The sequence below is a fragment of the Alligator mississippiensis genome, chromosome 4, assembly GCF_030867095.1.
Source record: "Alligator mississippiensis isolate rAllMis1 chromosome 4, rAllMis1, whole genome shotgun sequence".
Classification (NCBI taxonomy): Eukaryota; Metazoa; Chordata; order Crocodylia; family Alligatoridae; genus Alligator; species Alligator mississippiensis.
Genome location: NC_081827.1, coordinates 158,434,793 through 158,453,982, shown reverse-complemented (window position 1 = coordinate 158,453,982; position 19,190 = coordinate 158,434,793). Strand labels below are relative to the sequence as shown.

General features: G+C 49.9%; 1 protein-coding gene across 2 annotated transcripts in view; it reads right to left on the bottom strand.

Moving 5' to 3' along the window:
• The window catches only part of KCNH6 (potassium voltage-gated channel subfamily H member 6), a 144,755-nt gene that overhangs the window by 13,525 nt on the left and 112,040 nt on the right, over positions 1-19,190 (bottom strand). For both annotated transcript variants that reach the window (XM_019500802.2, XM_014609184.3), the window contains 3 exons: positions 11,903-12,328; positions 8,585-8,984; positions 7,190-7,389 (listed from right to left, as the gene is read on the bottom strand). In XM_019500802.2, coding sequence (XP_019356347.1) covers positions 7,190-7,389; positions 8,585-8,984; positions 11,903-12,328 — 1,026 coding nt within the window. The remainder of the gene's footprint in view (positions 1-7,189; positions 7,390-8,584; positions 8,985-11,902; positions 12,329-19,190) is intronic.

Below are 19,190 nucleotides of genomic sequence, written 5' to 3'. Positions count from 1 at the left end.
TTTAGAGTGTTGTCTGGAGAAAAGCTAAGGTTGCTAAGAGACAATCTGTTACCTATCACCTTCCTCATACAATTCAAGTATTTAAAAACCAGGAAAGGTTAGTTCATGACACCTTAAATCTCACACCACTCACAAGACAAACACCTACCCATCAAGCTTAAAAAAATGCACTCCAAGAAAATCACCTCAACCCTAACCTCTTTGCAACCTCAGAGTAAAAGCACAACACAAAAATTTTGTGAGAAGCAATTACCATATCATTATTGGCAGAAGCTTACCTTAAACAGCCTTCAAGTGACTTTGTCTTGCATCATATCCTTCCCACCCACCCCTTTGCTAGGATGACCATAGAAAGCTCAACAGTTGGGCAATGATGTCCTGAAACCTCTTCCCATCATGGCAACCAGTATTGTTTCCTTGCTCCTACCTGTATCAACCTGGGCATGGATTTCTTGGCACATCTTCAGATGGCAAGTACTTTGGAGAAAGGGACTGTCTTTTCATTCTGTGTTTGCACTATGCCTGGCACAACAGTCCTCCACTGAGACTCCTACTTGTTATTGGAATTACCAATCAATAACGACTCTAATTCTGCACGTGCCCTTTGGCAACACATTCATCCTCTTGAATGCTATTCTACGTAGCTATACTTAATCATACCATAAATTGGTAATGAGATATCTGCCCTAACAAAACTCTATCTACATTAATTTCCAGAAGCAGAAAGAATGAGTCATTCATAATATCCTATGGTCAATTGATACAGACACTAATGGAAAATATTTCCCATTTAACAGGATCTCTTAACAGCAAAGAAAGAGATACTGAAAACAAGGTAAAAATAGCAACCTAAAGAAAGCTTCCAATAACTCCTGGAGCAGGTGGAGGGTGTAGTGATGAAATGTACACTCTTTTGCTCAGTGTAAGAATAGTGTGATATTCTGCTAGTCAGCAGGGTGAGATTTTCTGATGCGTTTGAGCTGTGTATACAAGGGGAAGGGTCACCATAGGGCAGTCATACAACAGGCTTGGAAGCTGCTTCTGAGGGGGAAGAGTTCAATTATGATGGAGTGAGGGCCTGGGGATGGGGTAGAGAATGAACAGTGCCTTCCCTCCTGTCCCTGGCTCCAGCAGGTCCTTACAATCAGTGAGACTGTAAGATTCTGCCTGCTTCTCCTCAGCCAGAGGGCATAGTATAAATGGGGAGGCTTCTCCTACCACTCAGCAGTTGTACAGACCCTGATAGCAGCAAAGTCCTGATTTACTCACTGGCTAACTAGGAACAAAACATGGCTAAGAGGTAGGAACTCCCAGTTCTGTCCTTGGTTATGGTGCTCTAAGGGTCTGTCCACCTCCCTACCATGTCATATCTGGAAGTGACACCCTGAAGCATGCCCCACCAACTTGCTCATGCTTAACATGCACCTGATTTTGGAAACAGGGAAATGTAGCCATGGCAGACCAGACCTAAGCATATGCCAGTTTCATAGTTTCATAGTAGCTAGGGTCAGGAGAGACCTGAACAGATCATCTAGCCTGACCCCCTGGCACAGGCAGGAATGAATGCAGGGTTCACAAGACCCCAGACAGCTGATCATCCAACCTCCTCTTGAATATGCCCACGGTAGAAGCAAGGACCACTTCCCTGGGAAGTTGGTTCCAGATTTTGGCCACCCTAACTGTAAAATATTGCCTTCTGATCTCTAACCTAAACCCATTCTCCATCAGCTTATGACCATTGTTCCTCGTCACCCCAGGTGGTGCTGGGGAGAAAAGGGTTCTGCCTATTTGCTGTTGAACTCTCCTGATGAGTTTGTAGGCAGCCACCAGGTCCCCCCTCAGCCTCTTCTTGCTGAGGTTGAACAGGTTCAGGTCCTTCAGTCTCTCTCTCCAGTTAGAATACCAGAGCTCAGTGCTCCCTTCAGATAGTAAGTACATCACTTCATTTCTAGGTTTTGGCATGCTCAGAGTGAGAGGGAGCAGGTGGGGCATTTTTCACGGCAGAGCTCCTAGCTGTAACATGGACCCACTGTACACTTGCCCTAACCTAATACATGACCTCTGTGCTTCAGTTTCCCCATATCTTTAAAAGAGAGGTGGTGACATTAACCTCAGACAAGGTGGTTGATTAATTGGTATTTGGAGTGCAGCTTGAAAACATAAGAATTAGTTTAAGAGACCAGAGCCTAATCACTATGTTTGGGAAGCCCAGAGATGGGGGTTGGGTTGGCTCAGTATCATGAAAAAGTCCAGGAAGACAATGTGGATCAGGATCGGACTATTTATAATGCTGGGGGTGTTTGTACTTGGCCTTCTGAGTAGGGCTTATCTCCAACTGTTCATGCAGATGTCCAATCTGAGCTGTCTTCAGCAGTAATATCACAGAGATGTGAATGCTTTGGACACAGTCTTCTCCTTTACGCTACCCAAGGTAACAGACGTCAGACTTAGACTCCTACATCCATAAAAGTCAGCAAAATTTGAAGACAAGGACTGGGTTAGCCCAAACAAAAAGGTCTGCTGATACCACTCAAGGACTGTGTTTTGATCATGGATGGTAAACAAGAGACTGGAAATTAAAATTAACCATCTCAAACTGCTGTTGAAAATTAGGCCCAAGTGATAAACAAAAACTGAGGGAGATAAAGTATTCTACTCATTCTTTGGAGACCTTCACAGGGGTGATGGGGACAGTGGGCTGAGGACAGGTGGAGTGGCTCCTGGCAGGCCTGGCTTACAATGCAAGACTGAATCTAAAGTAAAGCTCAAGGCTCCCTCTCTCAAAACTACTGACTTTTGGTGGTTTGTTACTGTCACAAGGAATCCTACACAATAATAATATTCCTTTTAAGAACATCGCTGTGCAAATGTATGTTAATAAATTAATTGAAGGTTTTTAATCAATTAATTTGCAAATGAAATAAAATACAGGCTAGTGTTATTGAAAACCTCTCTTAAGGTATTGAAGGGATAATTTCAATTTTATTGAAACAAAACTTCTTAGGCTTTCTTGCAGCAAAATCATCAGTCAGTGATGGACATCAAGCCACTGTGATATTTCATACTCAGTTGAGAGATGATTTAAACCTTTAAGTTATTCTTGGATCATGTTTGATCTCAGGCAATTCTTTATCAGTTTCACCTTGGAAAAACTGCATCTAGAGCTTGCAAAGAGTGCCACAGTCCAAAGAATGGTAATTGCTGCAAAGATCTTTGCTGGACAGCTTGGCTGAAATTAAGGGCTGCAGCAGCTCTGGTGATGGCATGGTTACATTGTCCTTAGTTCAGTTTTTGAGTTACAGGAGCTGAATGCATCTCAGCAAGCAAAATGGAAGGAGAAATCAGGGACCTATGCAGAGCAAAGGAGGGCTTTTTGCCCCCCACCCCTTTCCTGGGTGCTAGTGTCAGTTTACTGTCCTAGCCAGTATAAAAATGGCAGATGTCTCTTTATTGATATTTAGCTTATCATCCTCAAACACATGCTTTGGCTTTGGAAAGGCTTTAGGCATCATTCTAAACTGTTTTTGTCCTGTAACAACAAGGGAATTTAAAATGTGCAGGGAAGATGCCTTTTTCCATTTCAGTGTTCTTGTTTTTCAAATGTAATTCAGTCTCATCACTTAATAAATGCCTTCTCAAGCCTTGTTCCAGCAAGCAGAGCCCATGGAGTGCGGCACCTGGAGCCTAGGGCCATTCTCCCATGTGCCCTGCCCCAGTGCTTGTCTGGGACCCACCAGGGAACTGCTGGGCTTTCTTCAACCTGATTCTGAGAGGTCCTAAGTGGACCAGAAGCAGGCACCCAGGTGATAGCACCATCTCCTTGGCCTCAGCCAAGTTCTGAGTAGCGCCTAGGATACAAGACTTGACTTTGCTGTCCCCCTCCTTGAGAGGACTAGATGACTTCCCGAGGTCCCTTCCAACCCTAATTTTCTATGATACTATATAGTAGGGAGGTCACAGGAGGAGTTGACAGCTGCCTTCATTATCTGTGCTGTTCCTTTCCGTCCTTCCCATGTGTGTGGATCTTGTTTTGTCTTCAGGAACAGACTTTAACTACAACAGCTCCACACACTGCCTCCTGTTCACTTGCATTAGCTTTTTCTTTTCTATCTCAAAAGGGACAGTTAATGCCATCTTCAATTCTGGCTGAAAGACTGCCCAACAAGGGGTTTTCCATATAAAAACTGTACAGTAAAAGAAAAAGGGATTAGAGGATATTGTTAAAATGAAAGCCTCTGTTAATGCTTTCCAGGCGTTTGCTGGTTTTCCTTCCTTTCCTTTATCTTTGGAAAAAGTACTTTTAAGAATAGTTGTGATCGGGAGACAAAGCAGTCTGAGGTCCTGGCACTTGCATCCCTTAATCTATTTAACTGTTCAGTGTAGTAGAGTGATAGAATCATGTTAACCTTGGCTCTCTGGGTCTACTGAAGGCCTGGACACATGACATGTTTACACCAATGTAATTTACATCTGCTTTGGAGATTAATCTAAGTTACACTGGGTGTGTCTATACATTCATTAATGCACTTTAGGTAATGTGCATAAAATTTAGTACCTCCAGGTGTTTATAGATGTGCTCTAGGAGGTGGGGTGGGGTGATTTAAATAGTGCAGCTCTGAGAGCCACGCTAGTTAAAGTGCTCGGACTATCGTGTGTATCAGCGTCCCTGCGCTGAAAAATGTTGGTGGGGTGCTTTGAACTAAAGCTCATTGAGTCTTCCCCTCACACCCATCACTGAATCAACTTCTCAGCTCAGCTCCAAAACACAGGCAGCAGCTTGGTACCCAGGCTCCCAGGCAACTGGGGAAAGCCACACTCTTTCCTGACTTCCCTGACCATCAGGGAGATAGAGTATAGAGGAGGATGGTCTATAGGGACATTAAAAGAGATTGGTCTGTGTGGGGGGTGAAAGGATGAGTAGGTGGACAAACATACAGAGAGATGTTGATGTCATACATACTTCAGCCATACACCCAAGTGATACTGGCATGCTCAGGTCTTTGCCTGCTTTCATCAACCTGAATGGAAAGATCCTGGTGCAAAGAGACGAGGAGTTGGGCTCAGGACTGTCCAGGGCACTGGCACTCCCCAGGCTAGAAGCCTTCACAAAGCAACTTGAATCCTAAGCTTCCTTCCTGTTTTCCTCCCTACCAGGGGTGGGTGGCATGGGTGACCACCCTGGGTGCTGTGGTCAGGGGGGCACCACACACACATACACACCCTGCCCGGCTGCTTGCGCCAGTCGGGAGCCATCGGGGGACTTCGGTGGCAACTAATCCTGGGGGCTGGGCAGCGGGGCCTACCTCCCTGGTCCCGCCAGGAGCTGAGTGGAGCCAGCCAGCTGGGGCAGTGGTGTAAAAAACCCTGGGAAACAGCATTGGTGGTGGGCGCTGACAGGCAGGTCAGGGCAAGGCGGTGGTGCCTAGTGAGAAGACAGTGTGACTGGGTAGCCCCAGCTTGTGTGCCAAGGGCTTCACCATCACCAACCTGCTGGGGCTAGAGGCTGAGCTGCAGCCACCATCAACACTGCCAAAGGCGTGGGCATGGGCAGCTCTGGGTGGCAGCGCTCTGCTGCTGCAACTGGGCTTCCTGTAAGGGCAGCCCTGCCTGTTGCATGTCCGCTTGCCCTTCCGGCCATCCTGTGCAGAGCTACTGCTGTCCCCCATCCCCATTCCCTGGGCCCACTGTTCAGCATCAAGCCAGCATTTCTGGTGAGTGGACATGTTCTGCTCCATGATAGCCCACAGGGTGCCCTGCCACCTGAAACTGCTGGGGCATGTGTGCCCCTCAGACACGCACCCCCCACATCCTCCCCACACACCCACACCCACACATACGTTGGGGGGGGGCACAAAATGCAAGTTTGCCTAGCGCGCCATTTTCTCCAAGGCTGGCTCTGCTCCTTACAGTCATGTCAGCAATACTGTGAGGGCTCAGCAAGACATAGCTGCAAACCCCTGCTTAGAATCATAGAATAGTGGGACCAGAAGGGACTTGTAAGATCATCAAGTCTGGTCCCCCGTCATGGGCAGGAGGTAATTGGGCTCAAACGAGCTTAACAAGGACCTTGTCCAGCCTCCTCTTGAACACCTCCAGGGATGGCAGCTGCACCACCTCTGCTTCGATTGTATTCCAGATTCTAGATATCCTTACAGAAAATAAGTTTTTTCTTATGTCCAGCCTAAATTTTTCCTCAACTAGCTTGTGCCCATTGGACCTTGCCCTCCCAAGGTGTGCCTTTCTGAAGAGTTGCTCCCCTAGATCTTGGGTGTTTGCCCCTGACATACTTGTAGGCAGCTAACAAGTCACCTATCAGTCTTCTCTTACTGAGACTGAACAAACCCAGTTCCCGGAGTCTCTCTTCATAGGACCTATCCTCTAGGCCCCTGGTCATATGGGTGGCCCTTCTCTGTACCCTTTCAAGCTTATCCACATCCTTCTTGAAGTGCGGTGCCCAGAACTGGACACAGTACTCCAGCTATGGCCTCACCAGTGCCGAATAGAGGGGGAGAAGCACCTCTCTGGATCTATTAGCAACACATGGGCTGATGCACACCAGAGTTCTATTTGCCCTGCTGGCAACTTCATCACACTGATGGCTCATATTCATCCTCTGGTCGATTGTCACCCCCAGGTCCTTTTCAGATGCAGTGTTAACCAGTGGACCACCATTCATCATATAGTTATGATGAAGTTTCTTCCTACCCAGATGAAGGACCCGGCACTTCTCCCTGTTGAACCTCATCTGACTGCATTGAGCCCACAGGACCACCTGTCAAGGTCATCCTGGATCCTTACCCTGTCCTCAGATGTACTCACATTTCCCCACAGCTTGGTGTCATCTGCAAACTTAATCATTGCGCTTTCCACTTCCTCATCCAAGTCATTGATAAAGGTGTTAAAGAGCATAGACCCAAGCACTGATCCCTGGGGGACACCACTGGAGACAGCCCTCCAGGATGAGGCCATTCCATTGAACGCAACTCTCTGAGATTGGCCTGTGAGCCAGTTGCCAACCCACCACGCTGCAGACTGGTCAAGGCCAGTACCCTCCAAGAGAATCTCATGGGAAACAATATCTAAGGTCTTGCTGAAGTCTAGATAAATGTCAACCTTGTGTCCCATATCCAGCTTGTGACAGCTCAGCCTGCCACTGAGGGCAGCACCCTTTTGTTTCCCATTCACTTACCGCATTCATATCAATGCCATTGGTGTAGGACCAGGCATGCTGGAAATACTCCTCCAGGCGCTGGCGCAATGGGTTGGGGATCTGGTGGAAGCGAATGAACTCCTTCACCCGCAGCATCTGGGTGTGGTAGCGGGCTGTGCCTGAGTACAGGCGCTGGATGATGGCTGAGACATTGCCGAAGATACTGGCATACATCAGGGCTGCAAGGAGAGGGAGGGGTCAGGGGACTGAATGGAGGGGATCTGCCTTGGAGTGAGATAGTGACAAATACCCCTGGGGAAGGGGTCCCTCACTCAAGCCAGAGTCATCGGTTCTAACCCCCATCTCATTGACCCCTTCTTTTCAATAATAGACTCAGTCCCCAAAAGGCACTATGACTCTCCATTACAGTTGCTTCTCTTGCTGAGCCTGGCTCCTAGCAACAGGTGTGAGTGTGTGGGGTGGGGGCACATGATTGGCCTGGAGGAGACTCCATGCTGGGGGCCAGGAAGCATCTCTGGCACTGGGAGAGGCTGTAGGACTAAAGCACATTGGAAACCAAGGGCATCACTTGGAGGAGAGGCAGATTGGGTTTCCATTGCCTGCTTGGCTGCCCCTCTGCTTTCTTTCTCCCTAGTTTAGCAGCCCCTACATGGCCCTTCTGCTTGCGTAGCAAAGGCCATTTCTGATGGCTGTGTTACACAGGATACTTAGCATGAGTTAAATGCACTCCAAACATGCATCTGTGCATTCAGCTAGAATAACATATGCTAAGTGCACTCAAGTCATATGACATTGTAGCAAAGCTACGGTTTTTCCAGCAAGGAGTACCTCCAGATCCTATTAAGTAACATGTGTTGAACTCACATTAGACTGCTCCATGGAGATACTATGGTCAACTGCAGTCCCAGGGCTGGGACCTACAATCCACTGATCCAGTAATTGAAATAAAACATACGCAGCTCATAGTGCATGAGAGCTGCGCATATTATTCCAATTGCAGTAAGCATGACAGTGTGACTGTTCAGAACACTGTCTAACTTTACTATGTTCTAACTTGAACATGAGCTAAGAGCCCCATGCGACAAGGCTCAGAGTCTTGTGCATCTGGAAACAGGTCACTTTCCAAAACCTGTCTCCCCAGCCTTCATGGAAGTCTCCCCAGCTGCACTGGATTCCCAGCACTGAAGAGGCACAGGCTCCCAGATGGATAAATCTACCAGGTGCAGCTTAGACTGTGCCTGCACTGGGCCACACAGGCACTGGGGCCACAAAGACTCTTTCCCCACCTTGCTCACACTCACAGTATGGGCTAATTTGATTCTTTGCCCAAACCAGCCCCTTTGGCCCCTGGCTACATGTTGCCTCCCCAGGGGGTGGGCACAGCCCTAGCAGGGGGCAGAGTTAGAAACTCACAGCCGATAAGCATGACACAGATGGAGAAGATCTTCTCGGAATTGGTGTTGGGGGAGACGTTGCCGAAGCCAACGCTGGTGAGACTGCTGAAGGTGAAGTAGAGGGCAGTGACGTACTTGTCCTTGATGGAGGGGCCAGATGAGAGGTCACTGTCATTGTAGCGCTTGCCGATCTGGTCACCCAGGTTGTCCAGCCAGCCAATCTTGTGCTCCATGTAGGGCCGCTCCACATTGCCAATAGCATACCAGATGCAGGCCAGCCAGTGGGCAATGAGGGCGAAGGTGCACATGAGCAGAAAGAGCACGGCTGCCCCATATTCTGAGTAGCGGTCCAGCTTGCGGGCCACGCGCACCAGGCGCAGCAGTCGTGCTGTCTTCAGCAGCCCAATGAGGGTGGTTGTCTGCAGAAAGGAAGCGGGAATTAGCCACTGAAGGGTAGCACAGAGGGAAACTCAGAGGAGGGGTTATCATGGGAACAAGGAGCCAGGACTCCTGGTTTTTATTCATGCCTCTAAGGCAAGGGTGGGTAAAATACCGCCTGTGGGCCAAATCCGGCCTGCTAACTGATTGGATCCAGCCTGCAGCTGCCCCCATGGTGCTCCACATGTGGCTGAGCCCTGCCTGGGCAACCAGAGCTGCGCTCCTGTCTGCACCTGCCGGCCCTTGTCCTGGCCAATGTGCACAGCTTACTAGTAGGGCTGCTCCTGGTGGGGCTGTAGCCTCCCAAGTGCTGCTCAGCTCCTCTCACCTCTAGCAGTGGCTCAGTCTCTTGCTCCTGCCCCTGCTGCATTGCTCCAGGTGGGGAGGAAACTTCAGTTGAGCAGCTCCTGCCCCAGCATGCAGAGCCCCGGCTGCAGCTCCTGGTTGCCTTGCATCCACTTCGGCCATGCAGCGCAATGAGTAGCCACCTGAGGCAGGCCAAGTGGGTGGATCACAGCTGGGAGCTGGAGCCAGAGCCCCACACATGGGGCAGGAGCTGCCCAGCTGAAGCTTTCTCCCCATCTAGAGCAGTGCAGCCCGGGGAGGAGCAGGAGCTGCTGGAGATGACAGTAACTGAGCAGCACCTGGATGGTTGCAGCTGCACTTGGAGCAGCCCTGCCAGTAAGCTGCATGCACTGGCCAGGACTAGACTGGCAGCCGTGGGCGGGGTTGTGGTGTGGGCTGCTGTGGGCAGGGCTCAGCCCCATGAGGAGTCCTGTGGGGGTAGCTGTGGACCGCACCACCCAAGTGAACTCTGCTGGACACACCTCCTGCCCCTCCCCCCCTGCCCTCATCCCCAGCTGGCTCCCAAGCCTAGTGACCAGTCATCCCCCTACATATCCTGCACAGGGTAGGGGAATGCAGACAGCAGATCACAGCTCTGCCCCAGGCCCTGGCCCTGGCCCTGCACATCCTTGCCTACAGAACTGGGGCACTACCGTGGCCCCAATCCTGGCTCTGCCCTGTGATCCTGGGGTCTCCATGGAGACTGGTCAGGAACCACCTGAGCAGGGTGCATAGCTGATCAGGCAGAGAGCTGCCTCCAGGGCCAGGGCTGTGACCAGGGCCAGGGCTGGGGCTGGGATCCTGGGGTGGTGACAGCGTGGGGCTGGGACCTGGGGCAGAGCCGTGATCCGCTCCCTGTACGCCCCTGCCCACAAAACCTGCGCCCATTGTAGGGGTGTGCAGGCATTCTAACTGGAACACTCCAGCATGCTGCAGTGGCACGTGTAGTCAGTGCCCCACATTTCAAAATGTTGGCGGGGTGTGTTAACTAAAGCTCATCCAATGAGCTTTAGTTAAAATGCCCCTGCTGCCATTTTGAAGTGTGGGAATCCAAATACATGAGACACTGCAGGTGTTTTAATTAGAACAGCTCCCAAAAACTGCTCTAATTAAAATGCTCCCCCTCCCCCCAACCCAGGAGCATGTGTATAGGTGCCTCATGTGACTAAGGAGGTACTGTTAGCATTATTGCTTATATTTAAAAAGAAGGCAGGGCAGATTTGTGCCTTATAAATGAACCAAAGTGAGTGTGTGTGTGCTCATGAGAAAAAGATATATGAGATTTTATATATATATATGAGACATATCACATATATATAGCTCTCATCTGTTGTCATCTGATGAAGTGAACTTCTGCTCACAAAATCTTATGCTACAAACACATACACACATACACATACTTTGGTTAGTCTATAAGGTGCAAATACCCTGTCTTCTACTTGACTTCAGACTAACATATCTCTATAATTAAAGAACCATCCAGACCACAGAATCCTACCAATTCCAGCCAACTCCTGCTCTGTTTTACCCCTGCTGCTGGGGCAGGCTCATCCTTCTGAATAGAGAGTCTGCTGTAATGAACAGGTAACAAATCTCCTGTCAGAATAACAGAAGAGCAGCCACATAGTTGGTACAATCTGTAGCCTCTTTCATTCAAGCCTGCCCAGGGGGAAAGGAAGGCAGGCAGAGGGATGTGCCCAAGGTGATACAGATTAAAAGGCAGACTCAAAACGCAGCATCAGGGGAACAGGAGAGTACACCAAGAGGCTTAGAAAGCAACTCCATTCCCTGAGATTACAGACTGATTTATTAGATCTCCCAACAAGGAAAACATGTAGTCCAGTGAACAGGACAAAAATCTAGTGCTCAGGAAATGTACGTGTTTCTTCTGGCTATATCTCTGGACTCCTGAATGACCCAGGGCAGGTAATTTTCCCTTGTGCCATTTGTCCATTGAGAGTGGGACAGGAGTCATCTCTTGCCATATGTTTGTAAACAGCCTGACACTGCAGGGTTCCCATCTCAGGCAGAGCTTCTACGTATTGCCATAATATAAAGAAATAATAATAGAACTGTTCCTTGGGTATTCATACACATTTTTAGGCTTTTTGGAACTGCCATGCTAGATCCATGTTATCTAGCACCTGTCTCCAGGATACACAGGGCTGATCACTAGCCTAGCCCTATATCCTGCCTCCTGCTGTCCCCAACAGCAGCAGCCATACCCTAATGTCAAGGAAGGCCCTGCAAAATACCACTTTTTGTAGGGTTAGTCATAACCACTGCTATAAATACAGTCTGGTGGGTTGTTACCCAACAAGGATCCCAGAAAAGATGCCTGTCTGTCTATATAACCATCCATCCATTTAACCCTCCCATGCCCATCCACTGCCACACTCACCCACCCATCCATCTACCCAAATCCTTGCACTCACCCCTCCACCCACCCACCCATCCATCCACCCATCCATCCCCCCTGCCCTACATTCTGAGGGCCAGGCCCAGATCTCTACGCCCTGTTTCAGATCTCTCCCAGGGCTGCCCCCTGACTCACCTCATCTGAGCCAGAGCGGAAGATGAGAAGGTCAAAGGGGATGGCAGCCACCATATCAATGAGGAACCAGCCCTTGAAGTAGTGGATTGCAATCTTGGCAGGATGGCTCACCACCTCGTCATTGACATTGACATAGGTGGTGCGAAAATTGATGATGATGTCAATGATGAACATAATGTCCACGATGAGGTCGATGATGTTGAGGGGGTCACAGGAATAGCCACACTCCCAACGCTTTTCCTCCTGCTCCTCATTGAGCAGGAAGGCAGCTGAGTAGGGCGTGAAGACAGCCGTGTAGATGACCAGCAGCAGGATCAGCCAGTCCCATACAGCCTTGAAGGGGCTGTAATGCAGGATGGTCCATCGATGGATCCGTGGAGCCTGCAGCTTGTACTCTGGGAGGACGTCAGCACCCAGTGACAGGACCTGCCAGGGAGATGAATGCGTGATGTGGGGCAGAGGGAACGCGGGGGAGGGAGAGCTTAGGCAGCCCTGGAGCTGGATTCTACCCTTCCAGCATCAAGTCTCCTCTGTACCTCCTTGTTCTCCCCACCCCCAGTCAACCCCTCCCCCATGTCCCCCTCACAGATGCCCTGGCCCACTTCCAATTGCTGATCCCCATCCCTCCTCATCTTCATGAATGCCAAGACCCCACCCAAATGCTGAGTCCCTCTCTGCTAGGCCCTATAGGCAAACTGATCCCCTCCAAGTGCCAGACTCTCACAGGCCCTTTATACTTCTCTAAACTGTTCCTCCTCATCCCCCTGAAGCATCCTTTTATCACCTCAAACTAGAGCAATACCAGCTCCCTCCCTCCCTCATCCCACGGTACTGCTGCCTGTACACATGTCAAGAGGTATCACTGTACCTGTAAATAAGTCAAGAACTATCAGGCCTTGTGCAGAGAGGTTTCCTGTTGTGGGACATTACAAAAGAGGCTCCAGTGGAAGCAGATCTACCAGTCTGCTAACCTCTGAGGTCCAGGTGCCAGCACTGTGAAAGATGGGGTCCTATGCTGAGGTTTCTACTTCCATGGACAGACAACAGAATAAACCTGGCCAGCTACTTCATGAAACTCAGGTGAGGTTGATCTAGGAGGTGTTGTGTACCTAAGGATACAGGAACCTACCATTGGGCATCAGGGCTTAACATATCAGCCACTGTGTCATGAACTGGCTACTGCCCGCTGGGCTAGCTAGAACAAGCCAATGTAGGCATAGTAGTGCATGTTACAACCAAACCTCCATTTTGCTGTGCAGTTCCCTATCTCTCACATGCACACAGAGGGAACAGATCCGCCATAATGCTGACAGCTCCTCGGGCCTCCCACAAAGACTCCAGTCTGGAGACTGAATGCTATAGTGGTGGGTCACCAGGGAAGGGGGTCAAATCCAACTGCCTCTAGGCCAGGCCCTCTCGCTCATGCAGGGGGAAAGATTCAATTACGGATGGAGGCAAGGTGGGAGTGAGGAGGAATCTCATCTGCTTAGGATGGATTTTCAACCTTTTTTAGTCTAAGTAGACCCAGTGGCTGGACACTGAGTGGCGGGGGGGGGGGGAGGGGGGGGGGAGAGGTAGCATGCACCCAAATGCCAGAGGGGCGGGGGAGATAGCACACCTCCAAATGATGGCGGGTGGGTGGGGAGTGTGGCACATGGCTGGACACAGAGCAGGGAGACAAGGACGGCATGTGGGTGGGCAGAGACAGAGCACCGCTCCCTCACAGGAGCAGGGGCAGGGCAGGGCAGGGTGGGGAAGCTCACCGGGCTGGTATATGGCGGTGCTGCCACACGCAAGCTTCCCTGCCCTGCAGAGGGGTGACACTGCTCTCACCCTGCCCCAGCCCTGCTCCTGAGAGATGGCGGTGCTCCATCCCTGCCCGCCTGCATGTACCCCCTAGGACCAGTCCAAGTACCCCCAGTTGACACCCCCTGGCCTAGGAGGTAGGGAAGGATGCACATGGCATCCAGTCCCAGCCTGTTTTTGGCATTTCTGCCCAGTATGTTAACTTCCCAGAGCATCCTTCCCCTTGTGCCCACCCCACACTGCTTTCCTGGCAACTTGTCAGGAGCCCACAGCAATAACCTTGCAGGTGCTCCTCTCTATAACTCCTGAGTACTGCCAGAACCTTTCAGTCAGGAGGCAGCCTTGCACAATGGGACCTCTTGCCACCATATCAATAAAAACTTCCATGAGCCTTACATGTCTCTAGGCTGCCCCATGATTAGGCGCCTATGATTAGGGGAATGAGGCCATTTCCATACCCCAAGGCTGCACAGAGCTTTGGGGCTACAATCCGGTTCCTTGAGCTGCTAGTGGAGCTATGTGAGAAGCACCATCAGGATCTACCACTAGCGACCAGGTGAAACTCCCTTCCTGACAATAAGCAGGCACTCTCTCTGAAGAGTATTAATTCCCCCTCCCCCCACCCTTCCCCCCTGGGGGCTTGGCTTTTCTGGTAACTCAGAGGACCCATCAAACAAGTACAGCCTGAGTCCTCTCCCTGAGTATGGCTACTCCTAGATCTTTCCCAGAAGATCTTCCATGCCCTGGTTCTCCTCATGTCTAAAAGCATGCTTTTAGCTACTTCTATAGCCTGGCTGGAGTTGGAGGACTCCCCCAGTCTAACTACACCTATGTACTACATGCTAGCAAGGAGGCTTTAGGATTGGGCTAGCTTATCAGGAAAATACCTAGGGGGCTGGGTAAACTTTTGCAGCCTATGTCACTGTAGTTTCATTCCTGCTGGCATGTGTGCTAGCTGGCACAGGTACATCTATTCCTGCAGCCACCATAACTCTGAATGCAGTGTAGTCATAGCTGTGGCTAAACGGCTGTGCTTCTCTCTAGTAGGGTACAGTATCCATGTACATGGTTACACATGCCCATGTACTGACATATGCACATGAACATACATGCACATGAGGACCAGCTGAAAACCCAGCAGAATATAGGAAAGCTGCTGTTCACTTTGGCCAGTAGAGGGTGTATGTAAAGCCAGGGGAGTGTTAGGGCAAGACAGCCCTGGGAGCAGCTGAGTCCAACCCTCTTGTCTTCAGAGCATGAATGGGTTGCTCCACTATTAATACTGATGGGGGGGAAAAGGGTAGCAAAGGCAATGGGGGGAGAGGGAGAGAGGAGCAGAGCCTAAAGGGAATCTCTCCAGCATTCCAACAAGCCAGCCTTCTCCCTGCACTGTGCAATGAGTCTCTCTTTCCCTGCACAGCTCATGCTCCGGAGACAAGTCTGTATGTTTGGTAGAAGAGATGCTGCTCAGGTCATATCCACAGGCATGCTGGTACCCTGGGGAATGGATACAGGATAAATGCTTATGGAGATGGATAGCTAGGGGGTCCAGCTAGATGGGTGGATGACAAATGGGGGCATCAAAGAAATGAATATAAATGGTCCCAGGTCAATGAGTAGATGAATCCTGGATACATGAATGGAGGACTGATAGGGTCCTAGATGCACAGATTCATCAGTGAATAGATGTGATCCCAGCCAGACAGACAAGGTCCCAATTCTTTCTGCCTTAAAGTACCTGACAACCAGCCCTGCTCATATCCTCACAATATGGTGGGGGGGAAGTCCTGGGGCTGAACATCAGACCCACCCTGCCATGGTGGTGGGCCAGGTCAACTCTGACTCACACCTTAGGGAGCTGGCACCCCACAGAGGAGAAGCAGAGAGGGGAGAGGGAAGGATGGAGGGAGTTGACACGGGAAGAGAAAAAAGGGAGAGGAGAAGTAGACACTCAGGAACTGTAATGACAATGAGGGCATTATAGGGTCTCAACTCAGTGTCTTGCCCTCACGTTGGCCTGCCCAGCTTCTGGAGGGTAGCGAGACCGGGATCCATTAGACCAGGAAGGGTGGAGACTCCACAGCCCCCTCTGCTCTTCAGATCCTGCTGGTTCTCGAGCAAATGTGCCTTGCCTCTGGGGATGAACTCACTGCTGACGCGGGATGCAGTGATGCTGGCTGGGCTGATGGGGCTGTGTCGATGAAGGACACTGAGAAAGGTCTAGAGCCCTTTTGTATGTTAACAGCCAAGCCAAGAGGACTGCACTGCAGGGCGCTGGTCCTGGGCTGACCTGATGCCATGTGGATCTGGGCTGCAGTGTCACTCAGGGCCGGTGGTGATGGAAAGAAATTGGAGATGGTGTAAGCAGGGACCAGGGCAAAGAGCATGTAACAAATAGGTCAAGAAAAATGATTCTCAGTAATAAGTCAGTCTTTGAGCACAACTGACTGGGGAAGAAAAGAACCAAGGAAGGGTTATGAAGGCAAATCAAGTGGTGAGTTTTGGAAATGGTTAAAAATAAAGAGATAAAGCCTGTTGAAGATGAGGAAAGTGAACCTCTGTACCTGCTGTTACTTGTCCAATTCAGAGAAAGGAAAGTTTTTGGAAGGAACTGGAAGGAGATGCTCAGCCCCTCCAGAGTTTGGAACTCAGCTGCAGGCAGTCAGTGGATCATAGTCTGCCTGGTTGGGAGGCCAGGGGCCAGCTGGAAGTGATGATGACCAGCTATTGAAGGAGGATCCAGAAAGGGGGTTAAGAAAATTAGGAGGGAGTACTGAGGGGAGAGAAGGCAGCTAACTGTGCTGGGGAGAAGTCAAAGCCAAAGTCACCTCTCTCAGTGGTGAAGAATAAATTGGTCTGAGAAACTGAGAACAGAGCTGACTCACCTGTCTGTGGCAGCAGGGCAAAAAATCCACGTATACGTGCCTTTTTGTATGACATACCTCATGGATGACATGAGGTTGCAAGCCATGCCGGGATCTCCCCAGTGCTATCCCCACACAAATAAATAGTGGTAATCCTGAGAAGGAGGACAAGGAATATAAAGTCTGGTGTGTTGAGGTTGGTGGCGTTGTGGACTGGGGGTCTCTGAAAAGCCTGGATGACAGCATGGAGAACAGCTCAATCACCACAAGCCAAAGTTGTTGAGAAGAATGTAAAAATATGAGGGAGGTTCAATCTCAGTGGTTTCTCTGTGTGAAGCATATGGCAGCAGATCAGAGATGCTAGTTATGAGAAAAAGAAGGGAAAGTGTTTCATCATGGGCCTTTCAAGCAGATGTGGGTGTTCAGCTGAAAATGCAGGGAAGGATGGACTCACATGCTCAATTATGGCAGGAATCGAAGGAAGTCTAGGGCAGGGTAAGTGTAAACACAATGCCAATTACCTGTGGTGCACTGGGACGTCAGGAGTGAGGAACTGGAGCAGCTATATGTACACTGGAAATTGACTATTCTAAGGCTGCGTGTCTGTCAAAGCAACAGTGATGGGCAGCTCTAAAATACTGAGGAAAGTAATAGTGTTCTAAATGCACCAATGCCATGGGCTACGTTAGACCCATGCTATCCCCCCATCCCTGAGATCCTGGGTACTGGAGGGAAATCATAAGATTGGCTATCATCACAAGCCCTTCAAAAGCAGTGGCATTAAACTGAAAATAGAAGAAGGGTCACAGGAGGTGTCTGTGTGCAGTGCACAGTAGCCAAGTGATGCCATTAAAGTGATCTCTCAGCAATGGTTACAAATACCAGCAAGGGCCTTACTGAAGTGTAGGGTGTTGGTCCCCAGCCGTGCTGCTGTGCTAGGCAGGAAGAGACCCAGTGACCTCTGTATGGCTGCATGGGTCTGCTCAGACCTGGGGATTGTTCATGGAGCTTGCCTTGGGCATGCAGCTATTCACGCTGGAGGGATCATAGCCCAATCTGCAATGCAGAGACCACCAGGAATGAGCTGAATAGCCAAAAGGCAGAGGATAATGATGGCAAAGAGGCACAAAGTGGCTATGGCAAGGGAGAGAGAGCAGGGCAGAGAATCTGCATGTGAAACACAAACATGGCCCATGAGAACCGTATCTCCTAGGGAGAGAAGGAAGTTGATTAGTTCACTGTGGAAGGGGGAAGCCTTCTGGGAAGACCTTTGCCTGTGGTCCCAGGAAGCCAGACATGGCCATCTCCTGTTGGATTGTGAAGAGCAAAGACCATCAGTGCCCAGAAAAGGAAAAGTGAAGAGCCGGGGCCAAGTTAAGAATGATGGGTAAGAAATGATCACAGAAAATGCTCTGTGGCTCTGACAATGGCGGAGGCTGAAGCTACATGATAGGGGCAGGAAGGGAAGGTGCTCAAATGCTATCTTGATGAGGACAGTGTGAACACCTTTATTGACTAGGACAGACCAAATTAGAATGGCGTATCTCTCAGCCATCATACTCCTTTAACTGGGGTCTCTGGGCTGGAGACCACCCTGGCTTGCATGGTGGCAATTCCACTATGCAGACTTCTCTCTTTTGTTTCCCTGTAGCAGCTGTTGTGACAGACTTGCATCCTTTTACTGCAGCATCTCAGGCACACCTTAATGTGTTAAGCCATTTTTTGGTTCATTAAAGCAGCAGTTCTCAAACAGGGTGCCAGGGTAGATGTGAAAAAGATAAAGTGAAGTTTGAGAAGACAAGCAGATAAGCTAAGTAGATAAGATAGGGCAAAGCTGGTCCTCCACCCCTACTACCCAGCCCCTGTGTAAGGAAGTCAAAACTAATAAATAAATTAGTTTTGAAATTGGGTGCCACTCAATTCCCAAAAGTTATGGAGGGGTGCCTTGAGTCCAGTGAGAGGTGCCTTGAGTCCAAAAAAAATTGAGAACCACCACATCAATGAAACTATATGCCTTGATCACAGCAGAACCATGCCAAACCTGAGCTTTGGTCATCTGGACCCATGACCTGGGCCATCCCTTTCCTATATGCCCTGCTAGCCTGACTGTATGAGTGTAGAATCCCCTCTGCCAGCCCAGTCCCTGTCTGCACGCTGCTTTCCAGCAGAGGGGCTGATTCCTGCCTTTCCCCTCTATTGAACAGCGCACATTTGGGCAAAGGGCAATGATGCAGGGCATAGTTGTCTAGCAAAGAATGGCACTGTTTCTCTAGCCCTTGTTGCTGCCATCCCCCTGCACAGAGGCCTCTGGTTAGTCACTGAGGCTAAGCCATACAGATCTGCAAAATGCTGGGTCTACCCATTGCTGCCTGTGCAGCATCACAAAAAGCAAGTATCATTTGGGAGTGGGGTTCAGGGGGTTTCTGGAATCAGCTTAGTTGAATCCAAAATCTCATCCAAAACCAAGCCAGAGGGCATCTGATTCTGCCTTTGGATCTTTAGGAACTGTCACCCCCTAGATCACTTGCCCTCAGAAATCAGAGAGAAAGGCCAGGTACATCTTGAGTAGTATGCTCCACCTCAGCCCTCTAAGGTACAGTCCACATCCAGATTACTTC